The following is a 20,415-nucleotide window of genomic DNA, read 5'->3' as shown; positions in this document are numbered from 1 at the left end:
AGAGAGATCTTGGAGTCATTGTGGATAGTTCTCTGAAAATATCCATTCTGTGTGCAGTGGCAGTCAAAAAGGAAATAGAATGTTAGGAGTCATTAAAAAGGGATAGAGAATAAGACAGAGAACAACTTATTGCCTCTATATAAAACCATGGTACACCCACATCTTGAATACTTCATACAGATGTGGTCGCCTCATCTCAAAAAAAATATATTGGCACTGGAAAAGATTCAGAAAAGGGCAACAAAAATGGTTAGGGGTTTGGAATGGGTCTCATATGATGAGAGATTAAAAAAGACTTGGACTTCTCATCTTAGAAAAGAGGAGACTAAGGGGGGATAGAGGTCTATAAAATCATGACTGGTATGGAAAAAGTGAATAAGGAAAAGTTATTTAATTATTCCCACAATAAAAGAACTAGGGGTCACCAAATGAAATTAATAGGCAGCAGATTTAAAACAGACAAAAGGAAGTTTTTCTTTGCTCAGTGTACAGTCAACCTGTGGAACTCCTTGCCAGAGAATGTGTGAAGGCTAGAACTTTAATAGGGTTCAAAAAAGAGCTAGATTCATGGAGATTAGGTCCATCAATGGCTATTATCTTGGATGGGTAGGAATGGTGTCTCTAGCCTCTGTTTCTCTGGTGGTCGGTGATAGAGGAGAGATTAGGTGAGGATTACCTGTTGTGATCCCTCCCTCTGGAACATCTGGTATTGGCCACTGTTGACAGACAGGATACTGGGCCAGATGGACCTTTGGTCTGACCCAGTATGGCTGTTCTTATGTTCTTATACCTCTGCAGTCTCTTCAGTCATATAGTAATTCCTCACTTAACATTGTCTCAGTTAACATTTCATTGTTACGCTGCTTATCTATTAGAGTACATACTCATTTAAAGTCGTACAATACTCCCTTATAAAATCATTTGGCCTCTTGCATGATTTTCTGGAAAAGCAGTCTGTTCTTGTGTGGGCTTGGAAACAGGATGGGATGGGAGCCTCCATCCCCTTCCCTGCACTTCCCTCACTGCCATGTTACTCTATGTCCTCTGCCTTAGAGCTGCTCCTGGGAGCTCCCTGCTTGCTGGGGGTGGTGGTGGAGGAGGAGAGAGGTGCTGATGTAAAGATGTCCCTTCCACCACCCCGATCAAGCCCCCTAACTCTGTACCCCATCTGTACAAAGCAAGTCTATTGTGTTTCCTCCCTCTTGCGTCAGTCCATACCGCCTTGTAGAGTGTGAGGCTGCATTAACAACAGTGAGTTAACCCTCAAGGGCTCAGCCTAGTGTTAGTTCATCATCATTTAGTAGAAAGACATTCCCTGGGAAATAGTCTGTCCTCTGACTCCACCACCTCACCCAAACTTAACAATCATCATTGCTGTGTACATATATTGTGTATGTGTGTATTGCCTTTTGTCTGCTGAAAAAAATGTCCCTGGAACCCAACTCTCCCTAATTAATTCTTATGGGGAAATTGGATTTTTTTTAACGTTATTTCACTTAGAGTAGCATGTTTTGGGAACATAACTACAATGTTAAATGAGGAGTCACTGTGCCTAGTGCAAGGGATACACTTGAACATATATCTCTTATGTGGCAAGACTTTTTTGCTGTCCTCTTGCATAACCGATTAGCCCTTAAATTACTTTTTGCTTGTGGATACTAAAATTTTGTGCTTCAGCTGGGTTTTTTTAGAAACTTTAATATGCTGTAGTTAAGCTAAGTAGTCATATTATCATTTTCCTAATATTCTTGCGTTCATTTTCTCAACCATAATGTTGCATAATATGTGTATATTGTGAGCTATTAGGAAAACTGCTAACTTGAAGTTAAAATCTTGTGCAAATTCAAATCATGTGGAGAGTTGTTACAACATATTTGTTTTTAGTGATCATTTTAAAATTCTTTAGTAAATTTATGTTCCTAATCTAAAACTTGATTTAAACACATGATCATTAGAGGTTATACTTAGTTAGGGTTTAATTATTATTTTATCCTTGGGAAACAATTTCTTCAAGGTGTTAAATAACATTTTTCTGGTTTTGAAACTACTTTACTTTGGTCTGAGAATTTTGTATTCTGATGTAGGTCATATAAAGTTAGGTTTTTTTTTTAACCTAGGTTAAATAAAAATCTTGAAGTAGAAGATAGGAGAGTATTTAGTGGCTCTTTGCTTTGCAGTTGCAAAAAAAGAAATTATATGGGGCATGTCAGCTATTTCAAACAGATGACCTCTCCACAGTACTTCAGAATAAGACAAAAACAGCTGAGGTTCTTGCCAATATGCCTCAAGAGAAATTCCTTCCTGACCCCAAATTTAGCAACTACTTAAATGCTACCATGAGCAAGATTTACCATGGCTAAACAGTCATTTCAGTTTGTTTTTCTGCAGCTGCATATTAAAATAGTCACTGTTGATCATTTTTATGGTACTTCTCCACTGCAGAAAGATTTCCTTTTCTCCATGTATTTCTTAGCATTGTTAAAATGGTCAGATGTAGGCCATAATTTTCAAACATGAGTGCCTAAATGTAGTTGCCTAAGTCCATATTTAAAAGATACTTTATTTTTCCAAAGGTGCTGGGCATCTGATGCCCCCGTTGACACTTACAACACTTATGGACTTCAAAGATATAAGTGCCCAGCACCTTTGGAAAATAAGACTACTTTTAATTAATGCCTACTTATGGATTTAGGTAACTATATTTAGACACTTGAAAGTGTTCTCTTAAATTCAAACATTCCAGTGGTCGTCAGGTGCCTGTACTATACTCAGCTCAACATCTTCTCTTGACCTTTTACATTGGTGTTGCTTTCTTTCTCTTAAGAATAATACAGTATTTGATATAGCATAGTGTCTTTTTGACCATTCTTAATTTCAGTTGAACAAAGTGCTAATATGAATCAATAAATCCCTTTTCACTGTCAATATGTTCCAGACCATCACTCACCATTAAATTGGTGTCATTGCGATTTTTTTATTTAAAAAAATCTGCACATTAAGTACACTTCCATTGAATTATGCCAGCCATTTCACATATTATGCCAACATATATAAATGTGTCTTTGATTTATGCCGAACAAGGTAATAAACTGTTTATGGCACTAAAATAGCAATAGTTAGTTTTTGCCATTTGAAAGGCATAGCTTTGGGTGACTGCTTTTATGAGAAATTGAACAGCAGTGACTTCACAAAATCTGTTGTCTGTGAAACTTCTCTTCATTGTGCCTTTGTCATTAGTTTTGCTTCTGCTATTTGTTATCCAATTCAAATATGCATTATATTTAAACTGATGGCTTTAAAATCAACCATTTGTGGAATTAGTAAGTGCTTTGAAGCCTCAGATGAAACTGATTTTCAAACATACTAGACTTTTTGTCTCCTGTAACTACAGGATGGACTGTTTTGGTTCCCTAGTTATACGTTTCTTTACCTTAACATGTTTAGATTTCTCTAAGTTTAACCATACCTTGAGTTTCCTGGGTTTGGAATGTAAGGGGGTGACGGATGTAATGATGCTATCCCTATAGTATTTTTCCCTTTAATTAGTGATATGTAGCTTAAAATAAGCAATTCCCAGATAAAGAGGATCTTCACATTAAGAAAATTCATATATAAACATTAAAAATGTTGCTGTCGGTTATATCTTAAAAGAGTAAAAGATAATATCAATTTTAATTTTCAGACTTTTAAGGACACATTCATCAATACATTCTGGATGCTTTATCCTGTTCTGGAGCATCTAGAATGAACTGGCAAGTCTCTCCACATCTGACTTCTACAGTTCACTGAACATCACTTCCTACTTTTCCAATTTCTGTTGCTTATGTCTGCTGCAGCACCAAGTTCTCAAAAATTCTAAGGTCAATTATAATGTTTTGCTAGATTTCTTCTTCAGCAGAGGTTGGTAAATTATGTGCTAATATAGAGACTGCCTTCTTTCAAAATGGCTGCTGTCTCTTGTTGCTCCCATTGGGAGTGAAGCTAAGGTGGCCTTGAGACTGATGGAGGGAGCCCATATGTGCAGAGTACAATTTCTTCTCACTTTCTTTGGAATAATGGCAGGTGGTAACTATCATGAAAGAGGGCATTTGTGGTTGCAGTTCCATTAAGACAGTAGGACATGATAGCCATTTTGGCAGAAGAGTCTTTCAGTTTTCTGCAATAAATCTACATTTGTCAGCCTCTGCTGAAGAAGCAGCTTTCAGTTATAGACAAATGGCAAAAAACTATTTGTTGTAAATAACAAAATTAGTGAAATGTAGTCGATTTGAAAATTTCTGTGAATGGTTTCTTTATTAATCTGATATTTGGGAAGAATAGATTCTCTGTTCTATTAAGATTATTCAGGTCCTAAAGAAGATAAATGATGGGTGCTAAATTTCTTCAGAAACCATTTTAAAATACTTTAATTCCTAAACAAATTGACTGATTAACTTGTAATTTTATTTATATATATATATATAATAAGAATATCCCCAAAATGACAGCATTTACACAATGAATTTATATATATATATAGGAAAATTCATTGTGTACTTAGAGTAAGCGCTGTCATATTGAGGATATTCTGCAATACTCTTTTTAGAACCAAGTGGCTGAAGTGAAAAACTCATTTCATCCTCTCTGAAACCATGACCAATGCTTCCATAATTAAGTGCAGAATTTGACTTGTGATTGAAATTAGTTGCTGACCAACTTATCTCATAGTTACACTTTTCTCTTATTTAAAAAAAAACAGAACATGAGTTAATATCTAATATTCTTATTAGTCCTTAGTAAATACCAGAAAAAATAGAATCAACGTGCCATATAGTAAGATAATCAGATAGCAAGTGTGAAAAATCAGGACACTTTTTTTTAAAGAGAAGGATGGGGAGAGAATCACCTATATAAGACAAAGCCTCTAACCTTGGGATGTCTGGTCACCCAGATGTCTGATCGGGATGTCTGGTCATGGAAGTGCTTGCATCTTCAGTGAGTTTTCCAAAACATTCTTGGATTTAAGCCATTGGGCCCTAGTGATTTGATTCAGGATCCCTCTTGTTGAAGGGTACTGGAATCCCGTCCCATGACAGCTACTGGAATACCATGCCCAGTTCTTGCAAGAAAAATGCAGATAAATTGGAGAGGGCTCAGAAAAGAGCCATGAGAATGACTGAAGGATCAGAAAACATGCCTTATAGCAATAATCCAGGGGCTCAAAGAAGTTGAAGTGAATTGATCACACCGTCTATAATACCTACACAGGGAACAGGAATTTGATCATTTAGAAGATAAAATATAACAAGCTCTTCAGGTGCTTGTTCATACTGATTCCAGTTAGGTGTGTGTCTGCGCGGCGTACAGTCAACAGAAATTTTTTTCCCTAACAGTACCCATCGGGTTGGCAGTGGAGCCCCTGGGAGTGACTCCCCTCCATGGCATTCGATATGACCTTGTGATTCCCCAGTTCCTTCTTACCACTAGTCATGGTGGTTGCTAAGCATGTCATCCTAGTTCCAAGTTCCCCTCTTGTTCTCCTAGCCTTTCAGTTGTTTTAGTGTTCATTGTAGTTAGTTAGTTATTCGTGTAGGTAGTGTTTAGTAGTGGGGAGTGGGGCTGCTCTTTCCACCCCAACTGCTTGTCTCCCCAAAGGGATTCAGGGTATGCCTCAGTCCCAGGGGCTCAAAACTTGCAAGTGTTGGAATAAGCTTATGCTAATGAATAATCCCCCACAATGCTTATCTGAAGTGTTTGGGAGAGGTGTCCAAGCCAATAATTTGTAAAAAGTTTCACCCTACAACAAAAAAGGAGTGGGACTTCTATTTAAAGCAGCTACTTATGGAGGAGGCTCTGAGACGGCAACCCACCTCAGCGTGACAAGACCCAGCTTTGAATTGATCAAGGTGGAACTCTCCCACATCCATAGCAGAAGTGTCAACACAGAAGGACTCTGAGCATAAAGACCTTTGGCATCGCTGTTCTTTGCACCAAAGCCAGTGGGATTTGTCTGGCACCAATCCCGTCATAGTAGCAGAAGCAGAGTAGAAGCAGATTACTGCCTTTGAGACCCACTCCTTCAGAGCAGGCCAATGGGTGTGTCTCAGGGAGGAGTAGCCAGTGCAGAGAGTGGTGGATTCCCTGAGCCGTGTTGTGGGGCTACTATCCTCCCCAGACACCTTTATAGGCCACAAGGGACCTCATTACCATGACAGCACTGCAGTCCCCAGCCGTCCATGACAGAGCTGAAGCACTGCTGAAGACAGCGCTGTCACAAGGCAAACCGGTGATGTTGCATCTGCTGCATCTCCACAGCACCACTCACCAGCACCGACAAGGGGCATCACTTTGAACCCCAACACTGATCCATCTTGCAGCACCAGTTGTACTCACAGCACCACTCACCATCCCAACACCACTTTTCGGGTGTGTCTAGCTACATGGCTCTGTCGACGGAGCCATGTAGATGAGTATACTAGACATGGGAAAATGAAGTGGTGATTCTTCATTTACATCAAAATGGCCACCACGCTGTGCTGATCAGCTGTTTGGCGGGCACAGTGGGGCAGTCTGGACGCACCGCGGTCGACAAGGGAAGCCTTTGTCAACCGCTTTGGTACAGTCGACAAAGGCTTCCCTTGTCAACCGTGGCGCGTCCAGACTGCCCCACTGTGCCGCCAAACAGCTGATCAGCACAGCGTGGCGGCCATTTTTATGTAAATGGCCTATGTCTAGTAAACTCATCTACATGGCTCCGTCGACAGAGCCATGTAGTCTAGACATATCCTCTATCTTGGTACCTATCCTGTTTTCCGTGCTGGTTGACTTCACAGTATTTCTCCACATTCTCATGGCATTGCTTATCAGCCCAGGTTTGTTCAGTGCCACATGGTCGTAGAGATTCTAGTCCTTGTTTTTGGACTCAGAGGCGGGGTCCAGATATATTGCCAGAGCTGATACTGGTCAGCATATAGATGTCCCAATATGTGCACAATGCCATGACTGGCACAATAGTAGGGACTGGCACAGTAGCTATTTTGTATCCCTGGGCATTTCACCAGGCCCAGGGTATCTTATCCACGGGCTCATGGTTGTAAGAGACCAGATAACAGCAATTTAGGTCAGCCGCTCTGCCCCAAGATTGTTCAGGTGACTCCGGCCTCACTGTCTTCCTGGGAGATGACATCCACTCCTACAGCAGATACGGGGATAACTGACCCAGAACAGGAGGCTGAGCAGAAGTCCCAAAGGGCCACGAGGTCCAAGATGATCTTTTTCCCCTGTTGCGTCCCAATTAACCTCTGTGAACAAGGCAGTGGTAGATGTTAAATTTCAGTTAATCAGCTAATCAAGTAGTTGATGGAATTTCTATCGACTACTCGATTAGTTGATAAGGGGATGCTCACTATCCTGGCGGCGCCTTTGCCTTTTAAATGTAGTAAGAGCTGTCTGTGGCTCTTTTAAGCCAGCTGTTCTCATCACCTGCTCCTCCCCCTTGCTGATATTTTAAGAGGGATAAAGGATCTTTCAGAAAAGGCTTTATTTTCCGTAAGATCCGCGTCTAGACTGGCGCTTTTTTCCGGCAAAGCTCGGCGCTGAAAAAAAGTGGCAGCCATTTTTATGCTAATGAAGTGGAGGAGATTTAAATCCCCGCTTCATTAGCAATTGCGATACGTCTAATTTGCATCCCTTTTACGAAAAAGGGATGCAATCTAGACGTAGCCTTATACTCTAGCCAGATAGTTGGGATAGCCTAATCTAGCACTGTTTATATGGGTAGAGTGCTCTTCCCACATGAGCACTAGGGTAAATACTCTACCTGATTCTGTACGTCCCCAAGCAGCGCCTCATGTGTCTACAAAGCCCTTTTTAGCAGTGTAGTGTCCTGTCTCCCCCCTCCCAAAGCCTTTTACTCTGCCTACAGCTGCACACCAATGGCAAGCATGGATACAGATTGCCTTTCACTGCAGTATATAGATACACCTGTAGTGCCTGTATTCTATATGTTTCCATAGATGAGGCCTGTGCAAATCTATCTCGCTTTTCAGTTAGATAATGCTGAGTGTTATGTTGTTTTATCCTTTCCTCTTCCTCCATGCATCCTCTTGATTTTATTTGGGTGTGCTTCTCCTTCTTTAATACAAATACACTTTCAAGAACTATCCTCTATTTCACTAGTATCTATCTTTCAGTTGTTTTGGTCAACTCCCTTTCCCGTCTCATCTTAAAGTTAAAATGCTTCAGGAAAATAATGAATTGCTTAATATCCCTGCAAGGTAATTCAGTAGAGCTGGATGATATATTCCTGATGAACAATTTATCTGACTAATTTTGCCTTTTTTCATTTTGAAAATGATCTGTAAGTATGTTATAGCTCTTAAAAATTATTTGTAATTGTTAAACTGGGAGAAATATTTTTGTCTAAGGTTTGTTAGAACAGGTGTTGCATTTCCTGTTTATAAGTTACCTGTGAGCATAAATAATTGTTTCAATTTATTATGCGAATAATTAAATTATATCTTTTAAAAACAGCCATGAGCAGTGTAGGTTTTAATGCCCATTTGTTTGCTCTTGTATTAGGAATGCTGATAGTTTATTTTGAACGACTGCATGCAAGAATATAAAAAGGGTCAAGAATACCAAGAAAGTAAATCAATGGTTTTCTTTGAAAACATTTCTGATGTTTTCTCCCCGCTCTGTAGATAAAACTATCCCCTTACTGTGTTAATGATAAAAATGAATAATTTGTCAGGAATCACAAGTATGGCCCTTTATTGAGATTTGACAGAGGTAACTAGTTTTATGTCCGGAAGAGATGCCAGTCTGTGGTCCTGATCTTGCAAACTGCTTTGTTTGAGTGGACCACAGCACCTGAGCAAATCCCCATTGGCTTAGTCAGTGGGGCTCCATGCAGTAGTCGCAGTAATTTGCAGACAAAGAGCCTAAACTAGGTATAATTTGGTAAGGGATGATACAACAAAGGACCTAAAAAAAATCTCAAAGAGGACAAGGGATACATGAGGTGCATTTTGCTTTCATTTCTTAAGGTATTTGAGGTCACTGAAATTGAGGCTGGAGGGATAGCATTAAGCCTACTTTTTGTAGGCATTGAACAGTCCAATGATTTATGCAAGGGTCAGTGAGTGAGTAACAGAGCTGAGTTTAGACCCCTAGTTTACACTAGCCTCTGTAACCCTGGGAATCTTGGTTTTTGAATGGAACTGCCTTGGGAGAGAAGGAAGTAACTTTAAGGAGCTGGAAACCTGTGCATTTTGCATCCTTCTGGTACACCTGAGTTCTCCCTAACACACATACAGAGTTCAGTGTGTAGAAGATATCAGTGCTGCAGGTAATCTATTGCATTAATCAGCCAGCTAGTGTGAAATGCATGGGGAGTGATTATACTATCATACACAATACAATCAGCATGAAGCACTTGTCAAGACCAATACATCAAAGTTTAATTCTCTAATAGAATGAATTAGAGCAAAATGAAACATTCTGTTCTCCAAGAAACACAACACCCATTGCAGGATCTTTCTGAAGGCTCTATAGAAAAAAACGAGTGCATTAAGGAATTGTTTTTATGAATAAAATTGCTACTCCGATATGACTGAATATTGCAAGTACTTTTCCTTGGGGTTCTTATGATACAGTAAGCACTTCAGTACAACACTTCCATCTTCACTATTCCATAAAAACAACTGTTTAATTGGATCATTCTCTAGTGGGGCTTCTGATTACTTTTTGCTCTAATGGAGACCTCTTATTCATGTAGGAAGGTGTTGGTTTTACCAGTGATTGTGGGGGACTTGCCCTTGAAGATGAGGGAGTGATACACACTTGATTTTCTTCTATTATTTTGCTAACTGCCTGGTTGCTGTTCTAATTCAGGCATTATGTGTTTATATAGAAGTTTAGATTCTAAAGTTTATATAATACTGTATAGTCATTTAGACTGTGAAACATCTAAACATTTTTCCTATCTTAAAAGCCACTATTGACACTATAGCTGTTTTATATATTAAAAGCTTATGAGTCGAATTTTCTTAACATCCATGTGGCACGTATATATAACACCTACAGCAATACTTCCACAACAGAATCACATGGGACCAAATGCAGTATGATGACATGTATGCAACAAATGGTGATGCAACATGGCTGACATAATCCCACTGTACAGTAGCCACTCTTAAGCAAAGAAAACTGATCCCGGTGAACACGAGTGAAAATAATAAATGTGACTGGTAGTTGACTACTTTTGAAATGTAGTTTTCAAATGGAAGTTTGACTTATGGTAACATAAAATCTTTTTAAATTCATTTCTATTGTGAATAGAAATATTGCAAATGAGAGAACATATTTAAATAAACATTAATACAAAAGTGCACCTGGCTAAAACATTATACCATGTTTCAGTCTGTAGCAACCTATTATGGCAGTGTTTATAAACCACTGAAAATGGTTATTGTGAAAATGCTGACACAAGCTTAGCTATTTACCATCATTGACAGGGCATCATAATATTTTTAGAGAGAGCAGATTTCTTTTGACTAATATAATCAATCTTGTGAGCTGAACCTTCAATTTCTCATGTTGCTTCCATGTAGTAAAATTAGATGGAGTTTTTCCATTTGTTGGGGAAGGAATGAAACGTTGTGGGATTTATGCGAACTGTGTAATACTTAATCTTTAAGGAGAGTTTGAATATTCCTTGTTCTTTTTCATGGTTTGTGAATACATGCATACTGTGAGTGTTTAATTATTACTGCACCTACTGTTACAGTAACTGAGTACTTTAATATTTCTGTTTTCTACTTGTCTAAATCTGGTGTCAGCATGAGCGCACTGTCCCTTTGTACAGCCTTAGTTCTGAGGTAGGGTGTCCATTGAGAGAATATAACTATGCAAACCTTTGGTTGTATGTATGAGGAAACTACACACTGTAGAGAACAGTGATAAAATATTTTTCTGTGGGATGAGATATACAGGCAGTCCCCGAGTTACGCGGATCCGACTTATGTCGGATCCGCAGTTACGAACGGGGCACTTCCTCTCCCTGGTCTCGAGCAGACCAGGGAGAGGAAGCAAAGCGGCGGCGGCCAGCTGACAGCCCAGACGCGTCTGGGCTGTCAGCTGGCCGCGCGCTCCGCTCTGCTCCCCCCGCCCCTGCAGACCAGGGGGAGGGGGAGCAGAGCGGAGCAGAGCAGAGCGGCGGAACGCGCAGCCAGCTGACAGCCCAGACGCATCTGGGCTGTCAGCTGGCCGGGCGTTCTGCCGCTCTGCTCTGCTCCGCTCCGCTCTGCTCTGCTCCCCCTCCCCCTGGTCTGCAGACCAGGGGGAGGGGGAGCAGAGCAGAGCACGCGGCCAGCTGACAGCCCAGATGCGTCTGGGCTGTCAGCTGGCTGCGCGTTCCGCCGCTCTGCTGTGCTCCGCTCTGCTCCCCCTCCCCCTGATCTGCGGGGGGGGGGGAGCAGAGCGGAGCACGCGGCCAGCTGACAGCCCAGATGCGTCTGGGCTGTCAGCTGGCCGCGCGTTCTGCCGCTCTGCTCTGCTCCGCTCTGCTCCCCCTCCCCCTGGTCTGCAAACCATGGGGGGGGGGGAGCAGAGCGGAGCACGCGGCCAGCTGACAGCCCAGACACGTCTGGGCTGTCAGCTGGCCGCGCGTTCCGCCGCTCTGCTCTACTCTGCTCCCCCTCCCCCTGGTCTGCAGACCTGGGGGACGGGGAGCAGAGCAGAGCAAAGCCGCGGAGCCCGAGGGCAGCAGGATAGCCACGGCGCGTCTGGGCTGTCCCGCTGCCCCCGTGCTCCGCGGCTTTGCTCCGGACGCCTGTGGTACAGCAGCTGGGGCGCTGCCGGTTGGTCCCGTAGCGCCGCTCTGGGTGCCACTGGACCAACCCAGCAGCACCCCAGCTGCTCTGCCCCAGGTGTCCCCTAGTCAGCAGCTGCTGAAAATGACCAGTGGCTGACTACAGGAAGCCCCTGCCCCGGGCTTCCTGGAATCAGCCGCTGATCAGTTTCAGCAGCAGCTGACTTGGGGATGCCTGGGGTTCTTAAGTTGAATCTGTATGTAAGTCAGAACTGGCGTCCAGATTCAGCCACTGTTGAAACTGATCAGTTTCAGCAGCGGCTGAATCTGGACGCCAGTTCCGACTTACATACAGATTCAACTTAAGAACAAACCTACAGTCCCTATCTTGTACGTAACCCGGGGACTGCCTGTAGTGGAAACTAATAGCAGTGGTGCATCTCTGAAGATATGCTGTTTGAAGCAAAGATCTGTTGTGGCAAAGCTAGCTTTATTCAGGTCAAGAGGATTATTGTGGAACCAGAATAGACCATTCCTCACTGGGATGTGACAGTTTTAGTATTTGTTCCCTTGTGAAATTAATATCAAATTGCAATCACAGCATGACTTATCATCCAATTATCTTCGGGGGGGGGGGGGGGATGAAATTTGCATATTGGTTTGTGATATTTTGCCTCTCCACTTCGGATTTATATTGGAAAGTGTTGGGATACAATCCAGACTCTGATTCTAAACTTTACTTTTTGTTTTATAATATATGGATTTGGGATGTCTGTTTGGGCCTGTATGAGAGGGTCTCTAACCTGGATCAAAATGCCTCCAAAGCTCTGGGTGACATAATACGGCAGTTGTAGGGAGTGTCCATTGTGCACCTATTTCTACTGCTGTATAGTCTCTCTCTGGGTTTTTGGTCTTTATTGGGGTAGTTGTTTAGGTTGTGGGTCATGTTGGTAGCTGAATTTCTTTGTCAAACTGGTAAACTTCTCTTCATACTAGGAATATCTTTTTTTGGAGTACAGGAGTGCTTTTTCGTACAGATACTTTTGTATTCAGCAATACAAAGCAATACAAAGCTCTCATATCTCTTGTACATTTCAAAGGAAGAACACGGAAATGCCTGTCGAGTAGTTGATGGAATTTCCATTGACTAGTCAATTAACCACAATTTAACATCCTTAGTGTGTGGCATACCAGCATGCTAAGTTACTTCTAGAAATTCATGTAGTATGACTGCCTGTTCTAGTATACCTTTTGCTTTCTTAGTTAAGTTATTATTTGGCTACTGGAGTTTAGCCACCTTAGGTGAGCCAACTGTTCTTTTTATTCTCTCTTCTGAGCATCTATCATTAAGTTTTTAGGGGAATCTGCAAATATCCTTTAGTGTGTCATCCTTAACGAACAAATGACGTGTTGCTCAGTAGTACTTTCAGACATCTTCATGCTACTGTCAAAGTTCACATTGATAAAGTGACAATTGATACAGAGAAAAATGTTTCCTTTTGAAAATTGTTGCCACAAACCTTGAAGTATTTTAGATGCACTTTTCTGCAGTGTCAGGGAGTCAGATTCTGAACTCACGGTACATGTGAAATATCAGCACAAATTAGCTTTCTCTTTGAGTTGTGTAAGGAGAGATTGTAAAACAAAATCAGCAGTTCAACCTGATCACTGGAATAATGGAAGTAAAAAATAAGCCTTTGAATTAAAAAGCAATGCAAACTCGATTTGAATATTAAATTTCTTAAATCCAAATGTAATTGAAAATTATGTTGAGTATGCTTTATTACAGTTCTTTTTTATAAGTTTTGATAAGTCCTGTGGATATGGAGGGTGTGTGTGTGTGTGTGTGTGTGTGTGTGTGTGTGTGTGTTACACACACACACACACACAGTGTATACATACCTGTTTGAATACATTGATCTCTATTTCAGAATATTTTTAGTTTAATGTAAAACTGGGATATAAATAGAATTACATTTGCTATATAATGCTTCTAAAATTTCTTTTGAGCATTGTTTAAACTGATGTTCTTGCTTCCTCTGTCAGAATTAAAACAAAAGGGTGGGTGTTTGAGTTTTGTAACTTAGATATAGATTCTTTTCCTTTTCCTTTTAAACTGATGTTCCTTTCTGACAAACTATAGAGTGGAGGCTTTGTATTTTGTAGTGCTTTATCTTTTTATATATTCAGTTTCAATAGAAAGGTGGTGTTCTCTAATTAAGTTATTTGTTTGATTATTTGTTGATTGTTGAAAAAGGCCATATTAACCCATGTTGCTGAGTCAGCAACTCATGGTCTGCTAGCGTTAGACCACACTTGAAGTTTAACAGTGTGGCTTTGCAGGGGGGAAAAACACTGCAGTATAAAAATATCTGGTAAAATAACATAGGTTTATAAAATTAGCACTGGCTATTGCTCTTTTAATAGAAAAGATAATTAAGCATTTTTTAAACCAGGTGCTCTATGGATGTGTATAGTCTTAAATCCCCACTGCAAGTTGGAGCAGAAGGCCAGTTGGCTAAAACAGCTGAAAAAATGGAATGGTGTGGATGTTTGCCCCTGGGAAGATGGAAATCATGGAAATGAGCTGCCCAATTTAACCAATGCTTTGCCTCAGGGTGCAAATGCTAACCAAGGTGAGTCTGAACAGATGCACTAATTGTAGTGTACTATAACTTCTATATTAATCTACTTTCTGTCCTGGGACAAATAATTGTCTCTGTTTTGGGAGTGGAGGTTGCGTTGGACAAGGAAAGTATCAAGTGGAGACGATGAATACATGTTTGTAATGATAGTTGTAGAAGGGATGTGGGTGTGTGTTTAAATGTATTTACTAAATAAAATATTTCAAGACGGAGTCATCCTAAATGTTTTCATCCATTTTTGTTTTATAAAAATGTTAGTCCTAGCTATTCTGTCTGTATTTACCTTTAAGTTAATTTAATAAATTGTACTGAAAATACATCATATAAACATTTTTGGGTTGTTTGGTTTTTTCTTTGCTGTTTCTCTAAGCTGTTATTTATCAGCATGCTTTTCTGAGCTAGATGTTGTTTTCTTCGGTTGTGAAGCTTTTAGTACCTATTTAAAGAGACTTCTGCAACTAAATCAGATGAATGAAAATGAAGCGTCTATTTGTGGGATCAACCCTGTGGTTAACACACTGCACTGACATGAGAGCCTGGGTTCTATTCATGGTGCTGGGACTATTGCAGAGGCAGGGCACTGCTTTCTGGGAGAGGGGAGGTATCTTGTTGCTCTGCAGCAGTCTCTCTGGGTAATTTAGGAGAGATGTTCAGATTTGAAGGAAGTCCCATCTGGCCCTCGTTGGGCGCAAAGATGCTGTTTTGCTAAGGACCAGAGCAGGGGAAATGTCCTTTGTGTATACAAGTAAGAGCTGTATTTTATATCAGAATATAATCTTGCAGTATAGAAACATGGCTCGGGGAAGCCTAATGTCTACAGTATTTGGAATACATATTGATTTCAAATGTATATAAAAAAGCAAAATGTAATGTCTGTGGAAGAAAAAAGATAACAGCTTGAAACTGTCTCCCATGAGTCACTTACAATCTATTGAAAGATAACCTGTGTAGGGAATTGTCAAATCTCATTCACTTCCAGATTAAAAGATAATCTCCACTTATAGCCAGGAAAAATGGTAGACATTCAGCGCCTAACTCTCTACAAGGATTTTTCTTGTTGTTTCCCCTAATATTCAACTTAACTTGTAATGCTGATTTCAGCTCTGACTGACTTCATGGCAGTGACAAAGCTCTGCTGCTATGTGAAGTTTTCCAATTAAAATTCAGATGAGTGCTGTGATTTTTACTATAAAGCATTTTCAGCTGTGTTGAACCACACAACATCACTTCAAAAAATAATAAAAGCAACTTATCAGAGTCCTGCCCCAATATGCTACCTCCATATTCTAGCAAAGTGACGTGACTGCAGTGACATGTAGAAGCCAATGAAACTGGCAGGACTGGACCTCCTAGGATTGAAGAAGAAAGTGGGAGTGGGCTGAATGTCCTCTTAGTCGGTCTAGAGGAGGTGTTCAATAAACATGGTTAAAATAGAAAGCAATTTGACAGCTTTCTTTACAAGGCACTGTTTAGCATTAGTTTTAATGGATGTAGACCTTTTAAATAAGCCTGGGGCTTATTGGGTACTCGAGTCAATACTCGACTAGTCGTACCTCCCCCAGCCCCCACTCCTCCCATAGCTGCTTCTGTATCAGAGACACCAATGGGGGGGAGCAGGAGCCAGTGCTGGGGGGAGCTGGCTTAAAAGCCAGTTCCCATCAGCACCATCTCTGGGGGGGGCGGGGGCGAGAGATGGAGGCAGAGGTGCAGCGGGGGAAATGCGCTGGGTCCTGACTGCTGCACCTCTGTCTTTTAAATGTAGTAAGTTCCCTGTGAACAGCTCTTACTACATTTAAAAGGCAGAAGCACAGCGGGGAACCTGGGGCAAGTGAGGACTCAAGCAGTTTCCACTTGTGCCAGGTCCTGACGGCCTCTGCAGCTCTTACCACATTTGAAAGGCACAGGCACAGTGGAAATAATGAGAAATCCCCCGCTCCCTATACTAAATGAGTAGTCGATGGAAATTCCATCGACTACTCGATTAGCTAATTAATCAAAATTTAATATCCTTAATCTTTGGGGTTTTTTGTTTGGTTGGTTTTTTAATGAGGGAAAAGTGAATAAGTGAAATAAATGTCATCTGATTTAGGTAGAATTTAGGATGTGGAATGTGTCATCTGCAGTCTGCTACTTGAGGAGACGGTACCACGAGCACATGAGCGTGAGGGGAGGAATTAGACAGCAAGACTGAAAAATAGTGTGAATGATTTATTCAGATGTGAATAAATAAAAGCTGATGCCAGCTTTCTGCGTTTGTGAAAATGACAGATTCATCAAACAGACCGCATCGGACAGTGTTCACTCGAGCTATCGAGGCATGCGATCTCCACTGGCAGGACAGCCACTTACAGCACATTATCAGCAGCGACTTATACACCAACTACTGTTACCATGACGACACTGAAAACTCGCTCTTTGACTCTCACGGGTGGCCCCTCTGGCATGGTAAGTGGTTAAACCGGAAAGACGTTTCCATGACTTGCTGCTTTGTTCAGTTTCTATAGCATTATTTTTGGGGGATGGTGGGAAGATGAATGGAAGGCCTGGAAATAGGAACAGAGCCTCCCTTCAAATACTGGTTCAGAAATAACCTTTTAAGTCCCTTCACATAGCTTCATAAATAAATAACCTTTCAAGCAGCATAGTAAAAAGGGGGCGTTATAGATGTGCACATACTTTTTTCCAATTATCTTCTCTGTTTTAGAACATGTTCCTACAGCCTGTGCAAGGGTTGATGCATTACGATCTCATGGATACCCAAGAGAAGCACTGAGGCTAGCAATAGCTATTGTTAATACGCTAAGAAGACAGCAGCAGAAACAGCTGGACATGTTCCGGGCTCAGAAGAAAGGTAAATGAAGGAAAGAGAGAAAGGCAAATGGTATTACAAGGTGGCCAGAAAACTAGTATGGAGATTTGCATGAGGAAACTGTAGTAGAAGCTAAAGAGGTGGAGGTGGTTTCTAGTAACTCTTCATTACCAGTTCAGTTGGCCAATAAGAAATTTAATTTAAGAATTTTGGATGGCTAAGTCCTTTATTCGATTATAAGTTCTTTAGGGTGGGGTCTCTTTTTAATATACATACCATAATTGAGGTCCTGATCAGGGAATTCGAACATTATCACAATACAAATATTGCTTTTGTGTAATTTTTTTTAAATGGAGCATTTTGTGTGTGATTGCATGATTTGGGTTTTTTTGCCTGTTCCTTTCTCCCACAAGGAAAATTTAGTTTCAGCAATGTATTTGAGAGAGAAATGATAACAAAATAATTGAAGAAATGTATAGTGTAAAATGAGTCTCTCTTACAATAAATGTTAGTGTTTGTGACAGATGCTGGATTAATATAATTGGAAAGAAGCTCTCTAAGTGCTGCTGTTGCCTGTGGTGTAACTTTGCACTGTCTCACAAAATGCACCTCGTCCTTATTTTTGAATGAACTACCTTGTAAGGGACCTGTTTCCAAAAGGTCTGTTCAGCCCTTGGCCATTCAAATTAATCTAAGATTAAAGTTTTATAGGTAAAGGAGTGGCTTGGGCACGAACAGGCTACCTCATATACAGAGAGAAAAAGGATGATTTTGTTAAGAAACAGCAATGGAAGCTGAAGATCTGAATTCCATTCTCAGGTCTTCCAAGGAGTCCTGTGTTAAAGCTTGTTTAAGATACTTTGTCTTCTTTTTTGTTTGCATATGGACCTGTTCGTCGTCATAGATACCTGTATGTAACCATGTGGTTAAACTTTTAAAGTATGTAAAGGTGTTTGTACAGAAATAAGTGTGTAAGAGCTTAAGTGGAGACTGGATGGACACCTGGCTGAAAATGTAATCGTCTATCTGTGTGTCTCAGTTTCCCTAACTGTAAAATCAGGCAAACAGTACTGGCTGATTTTTGATGGGTTCTGTGAAAGTACATTTATTAATGTTTGTACAGTATTTTAAGATCCTTAGATGAAAAGCTCTATATGGTGCAAAGAACAACTACTATTATTAGTCAGAATTTTCATTGAGATTTCACTATGTAACACATCATCACTCAACATCCCCTGGATTTTTCACTTTCCAAACTGAGATTGGGAGGGTAGGAGGTAGGAGGGTGTCTGTGAATGCCTAAGAGAAATAGAGACAGACAGTGTACACACCAGTGGTGCTATCTCAAGAACCTGCTGATGATCTGCAGGCAGCTGACTGGTCACGTGCTACTGGTGTTTCTCATATCCAGCTGCTAAATTGTCTAAATAGACAGCTAAAATATACTCATTAATTTTCTAACATTAGTTTTCTTTGGAAGCAATTGCTGCAGTTGCCATAGGGATGTTATTGTCCATGAGACAGTTGCTCCAACACGTGGTCCATGCTGTGTAAGAACAGCTGAGGACACTGTTTTACTTTTGAGAAGTCTTTTTTACATTGCAGTTCTTGCTTTTTTTTTCTTTTCTTTTTTAAATTTATTTAATATTTTAGAGCACTGAGAAATATGCTAGACATCTCCCATACATGCAAGGCAAGATTTGAGTCCTGCCCATAGAGTTTTATTTTAGGTTCCCGACCCATAGACACCATATATATCTGAGTAGGTTTCGTCGTGCCATTGTAGTCTCATTGATGTTCATGGGATTACTCAAATTGAATCATAGAACTGTAAAGGAAAGGTCTTCTAGTCTAGGCCCCTGCACTCCTGGCAGGACTAAGTATTATCTAGTCCATCCCTGATAGATGTCTATCTGACCTGCTCTTAAAAATCTCCAGTGATGGAGATTCAGCAACCTCCCTAGCCAATTTATTCCAGTGCTTAACCACCCTGACAGTTAGGAATTTCTTTCCTAATGTCTGATCTCAACCTCCCTTGATGCAATTTAAGCCCTTTGCTTCAGAGGTGAAGGAGAACACTTTTTTCCCCCTCCTTCTTGTGACAAATGTTATGTACTTGAACATGGTGATCAGATCTCCTCCTCAGTCTTCTCTTTTCCAGACTAAACAAACCCATTTTTTTTCTAGACATTGAATCATTTTTGTTGCTCCTCTCTGGACTTTCTACAATTTGCCACCTCTTTCCCAAAATGTGGCTCTCAGAATTGGACACAATATTCTATTTGAGGTAGAGCAGAATCTTCTCTCGTATCTTGCTTTGAACACTCCTGGTAATACATCCCACATGAGTAGTTAAATGTGTGGATATGATTGGAGGATTGAAGCCTTTGTTTGTTGTGACCCAGCAAGTGAAGATCATAAATAGACAAAAATTAAATATAATCAAGTACCAGGGTATCATTCAGAAGGCAGAGAGATTACTAATGTTGGTATATGGCAATCTTGATTGTTACAGGAGTCTTTTGGGGGGTAATCCTTTTATACACACTACTTGTTGGTAGAACAATTGTTTTATTTTAATTTTATTTTCTTAGTATGTTATTGATTACTATAAACACATCAGTTGAGTCCCAAAAGAACACCTTCCTGGCTTCAGCTTGAAAATTTTAATTTCTATGCTGTAGCTGTACTGCTTGAATAGCTCCACACATCAGATAAGAAAGAAGCAATCTTTCTAGTATTCTGAAGTTTGATGGTGTGTATTAAGCATGATCAATCTTAGAGATGACATTTTTCCTGTGAAATGGGACAGGAGGAGTTACATCTGCAAGAGTATTTGGAGCGCAGAAATAGAGCACAATTATTACACTCAGTGAGGCTTTTTCATGCAGTTACATTTTTTTTCCACCAAAATGGCCTCTAATCTCCCATATTTACACAGTACATACATTTCCCCTGGACATGTAAGTTTAGAATTGCAATCAAAAGGAAGCTACTGTCATGGGAATGTCGACTCGTAGAAAAGGAATTTGGGGACCCTATAACCTCTATTACCACAGCTGTACTTCTTCAATTCACTGTGCTAAACAATAATTTTTTTCATGCTCTGATTGATTGATTGTTGACAGCTATGAAACAAAGTATCCATGGAGGAATTTGTTGCCTTGAAT

The 20,415-nt window shown here is 40.5% G+C and overlaps 1 protein-coding gene across 2 annotated transcripts in view; it reads left to right on the top strand.

The window, feature by feature from the left end:
• ZSWIM6 (zinc finger SWIM-type containing 6) overlaps window positions 1–20,415 on the top strand; it is a 182,151-nt gene that overhangs the window by 128,939 nt on the left and 32,797 nt on the right. For both annotated transcript variants that reach the window (XM_075932863.1, XM_075932864.1), the window contains exons 5-7: window positions 14,248–14,427; window positions 16,705–16,881; window positions 17,141–17,287. In XM_075932863.1, the coding sequence (XP_075788978.1) occupies window positions 14,248–14,427; window positions 16,705–16,881; window positions 17,141–17,287 (504 nt within the window). The remainder of the gene's footprint in view (window positions 1–14,247; window positions 14,428–16,704; window positions 16,882–17,140; window positions 17,288–20,415) is intronic.

The sequence above is a fragment of the Pelodiscus sinensis genome, chromosome 6, assembly GCF_049634645.1.
Source record: "Pelodiscus sinensis isolate JC-2024 chromosome 6, ASM4963464v1, whole genome shotgun sequence".
Lineage (NCBI taxonomy): Eukaryota > Metazoa > Chordata > Testudines > Trionychidae > Pelodiscus > Pelodiscus sinensis.
This window is presented reverse-complemented; position numbering and strand designations above follow the sequence as displayed.